The 4,042-nt window shown below is 37.6% G+C and overlaps 1 protein-coding gene across 1 annotated transcript; it reads left to right on the forward strand.

Annotated features, from left to right (window-relative positions):
- Nucleotides 1-1,283: 1,283 nt before the first annotated feature.
- On the forward strand, nt 1,284-3,763 carry LOC149921974 (uncharacterized). The gene is made up of 7 exons (XM_090163992.1): nt 1,284-1,446; nt 2,700-2,740; nt 2,807-2,848; nt 2,931-2,951; nt 3,130-3,150; nt 3,528-3,557; nt 3,630-3,763. The coding sequence occupies exons 1-7, from the start codon at nt 1,305-1,307 to the stop codon at nt 3,678-3,680; spliced, it is 348 nt and encodes a 115-aa protein (XP_090020118.1). The 5' UTR covers nt 1,284-1,304; the 3' UTR covers nt 3,681-3,763.
- Nucleotides 3,764-4,042: the final 279 nt, after the last annotated feature.

A 4,042-nucleotide genomic window follows, 5' to 3' on the forward strand; every position in this document is an offset into this window, starting at 1 on the left:
GCCTCTCTCTCCCTCCAGGAATTTTGTTTCGTTGGAGGTCACCTTGGGTTCTCAATTTTAGAGTAGGGAGTGGCTGGGCGGCTGTAGCCTCTCTCTCCCTCCAGGCGTTTTGTTTCGTTGGAGGTCACCTTGGGTTCTTTGTTTTAGAGGAGAAAGTGGCTGAGTGGCTGTAGCCTCTCTCTCTCAATTCAGGCGTTTTGTTTCGTTGGAGGTCACCTTGGGTTCTTGGTTTTAGAGGATGGAGTGGCTGGGCGGCTGTAGCCTCTCTCTCCCTCCAGGCGTTTTGTTTCGTTGGAGGTCACCTTGGGTTCTTGGTTTTAGAGGAGGGAGTGGCGGGGTGGCTGTTGCCTCTCTCTCCCTCCAGGCATTTTGTTTCGTTGGAGGTCACCTTGGGTTCTTTGTTTTAGAGGAGGGAGTAGCTGGGCGGCTGTAGCCTCTCTCTCCCTCCAGGAATTTTGTTTCGTTGGAGGTCACCTTGGGTTCTCAATTTTAGAGTAGGGAGTGGCTGGGCGGCTGTAGCCTCTCTCTCCCTCCAGGCGTTTTGTTTCGTTGGAGGTCACCTTGGGTTCTTTGTTTTAGAGGAGAAAGTGGCTGAGTGGCTGTAGCCTCTCTCTCTCAATTCAGGCGTTTTGTTTCGTTGGAGGTCACCTTGGGTTCTTGGTTTTAGAGGATGGAGTAGCTGGGCGGCTGTAGCCTCTCTCTCCCTCCAGGCGTTTTGTTTCGTTGGAGGTCACCTTGGGTTCTTGGTTTTAGAGGAGGTAGTGGCTGGGCGGCTGTAGCCTCTCTCTCCCTCCAGGCATTTGGTTTTGTTGGAGGTCACTTTGGGTTCTTTGATTTAGAGGATGGAGTGGCAGTCCGAGCGCTTGACGACAAAATACCGATAACTCTTGACCTCGATTGTTTGTACAGGTGGATCCAACCTCCTCCCCCCTCACTTTTAATTTACAATTTTTTCCACGCAGCAGCTATTTGATCACACATATTAAAATCAATATGGATGAAAATGAAATGGGGCAAAGAACCTTCGTTTTAATAATTAAGGGATTCCCGCAATGTCAATGCTTTAACGTCGCGTGTTAAAACTGGGCAAAATTGGCGACTCTGTCACCCGATCTCAATTTGTTCACATTTCGATAATTAAATAAAACCGTCTTTGACTTCGTGTCGTTCGCGAAAGTCCAAAGTCACGGCAGAATTCAATTTAGCAATCGTATAATGAGAAAAGTGGACTATAAATAGCTAGACGAACTATAAGATTAGGTCTTTCTCACAAACATTTGAAAGAGTCGTCCTAATACATCAACATGAAGGTTTTGTGCATTTGCGCCGTTGCTGTATTTCTGTTGGTCGTCGCCGAAGCGGGAAAAGGCGAAGGTAAAGGCAAAGGCAAAAAATGCGAAGAGAATCAGGAAAAAATTGCCGATATGTTTTGCAACGACGAAAAAGGTACGAGATACAAAGCTTATGCAAATCCATTACGGTACATCAACGTAACTTAAAGGCAGTACTGCCGTGCAAAGCGCAAAAGCATTAACGACCAAAACCAAAATATGGAGAAAACCCGCGAAATTCAAACTTTCTTTGCCCTAAGATAACCCAACTTACTTCTTTCAAGTTTATATAGTAGACGTGGATTTTTCAACTCAAATTATATCCTGGTACTAAACAAATTACAGGCCAAACGATATTTCAGAAATATCATAAAAAAATGCTTTTTACCACGTATATGTTGGACTATTTATGTCTTAAAACGCGAAAAAAAGCGTCTTGATTTGACTTTTAAAGAAAATAAACACATTAATGCGTTTTTGGTTTGAAAATAATGCAAAAACCTAAAATAATGCGTTTTGCAACAAGTCATTTCTCTAAGAACAAAAATTTTAAATTCTAAAATTAGTTCAAAATTGAATTTAACGTATAAAATAAGGTGAAATAAAACCAAAATCTGAGTTGCTAGTTCCCTCTGGTTCAAAGGATTTTTCCCCTGAATTCTTCTTTCTATTAAAACATAGTGAGGTTATAAGTTTAGCTGATTATTATAATGAGGTTGTCGATAAAAGTAGGAAGCCTGACTTTCCACCACACTCCTAAAAATGGTATTACAAGTCGTTCCATGACTGAGACCTATGGTAGTCCGTTGGGTATTAGCCTAACTGATTATTATTATTTCAAATCAATTTCCTACAAATTAAAATTTTATGGTAAGACTCAATAATATTTTAATATTTCACGAAATATGACTGCTTAAGTAAGTAATAAAAAATTAGCCCTTGCAGATTCCTTCCCATCGTTACCCGGAAGTTACATGTAGCGCCAAGTTCGCTTACGGCGTATGTTTGAACTAAGCCAGAAAGTCGATAACTTTGTTAGAGCCTTATAGGTGAAAGCATACTCTTATTTAAAGTATAGCTCTAAGGCCGTATTTAGAAGTCTGGCGGCCATGGGCGGCCGCAAAGCTCACCCCTCCCCCAAACAACAGCCCTGTATAAATCCCTAGAGTGCTTATAATACTTTTGGTGGTATTTTTAGTTGAGTAGTTAATTTAATATTAGGTCAGCATCGAATTTTCACACTAATGAATTGTTAAATTTTATATTCCCGGAGCCATTTTTGAGCATTAAATGACCTTCAGTGTAATCTACACGCTAAAACTAACATACCCGAAGTAAGCGTTTTTAATATATTTTTTTAAATTGCAGCTAAGAGTTTTGTGGACAAAATGTCTCCAGAATGCAAAACTGTACGTTCACATCTCAAAAAGTCAAAATATTTCACATTTACCCTTTTTGTCAAATAACTCTTTCAGAAAGCCGAATCATTAAGGCCCAAGCGTGATGAGATCTGCGCGGTAAATAAGACCTCACGAATGCGTCACTTATGAAATTATAGATTTAATTAACAAATTATTTTCTATTTATATATTAATACAGAAAAAGGCCGATGCCAAAGCCGTAAGATATAAGAGTATTTTTCGTATTTGACGTAAAAGTATCAAACTGATTTTACTTTAAAGGAACCGTGACAACTATAAAGTTTTTCATTTTTCTTTAAAATATTTAATACTTTTACGTCAATATACAAAATCCTACTGAATAAAATGGTATATAATTTTTTATGCTATTTGAACAGTTCTGTGAAGCCATGAGACCAGTGAGTATATTTTATTATTTTATTATAAATTAATAATGACTAAAAGTACGTTAGTTTGATAATCCCCGTATTTTGTATAAAATGAAACTTTTTCCATGCAGTAAATGCTTTTAATAAGAGTTTGATCATGAGATCATTAAGTTAGACAATTATCAAAATAACCGCAATCATGGTTTAGTTCAGCGCAGAACCCCTTTGTGTCTAAATATGCTGTAGCAGAAAAATACTACTACCTAGGGACGATAATAAACTACTCAATTCGGGCGAGAGTGTCAGTGTTGAAAAAATTAGCATTAAACCAAGTAGGCCTATCTTTTAGTCGTGACGCGATGTCGTATTAAAAAGCAAATCAACAAATATAATTTCTCAATTTCCAGTTCTTTAAAGATATGAAGGACGCTATGGGTGTATGTATTTGAAATAATTTAATTGACTAATATCTTCCGAATCGTTTTGCTGACTAATCATTTTGTTGATAGGACTGCTTTCCCAAGAGAGGCAAAGGAGGCAAAGGTGGCAAAGCTGAATAAATAAATTAATTATTTACTTAATTAATGTTGTTTCATTCGCGATATGTACAAATTTGGTTTTACGAATGAAATCTCTAAAACAACGAGCAGTGTTTCATTTTCTTCCTCAAATTTAAGTTTCCAGATTATAAGAGTTGCTGAAAAATTCGAAAGACCCAGTTCAAAGTACTTCATATGAAATATTTTGATTGATTTTTGACCTTCAAACATTGCTGGTCAAAATCCCTTCTAAAGTGGTAAATACGAATCTTTCAACTTTTCTTATTTACAAATTCTAGTAACTAAGCCTAGGTTTTAATCAATTTCAATACAATAATAAAGTCTTTTAAATTGACATTAGGCCTTTGTCGTATTAAAATTGA

This window comes from Leiobunum rupestre, chromosome 11, assembly GCF_980474605.1.
Source record: "Leiobunum rupestre chromosome 11, qqLeiRupe1.1.hap1, whole genome shotgun sequence".
NCBI classification, from domain to species: domain Eukaryota; kingdom Metazoa; phylum Arthropoda; class Arachnida; order Opiliones; family Sclerosomatidae; genus Leiobunum; species Leiobunum rupestre.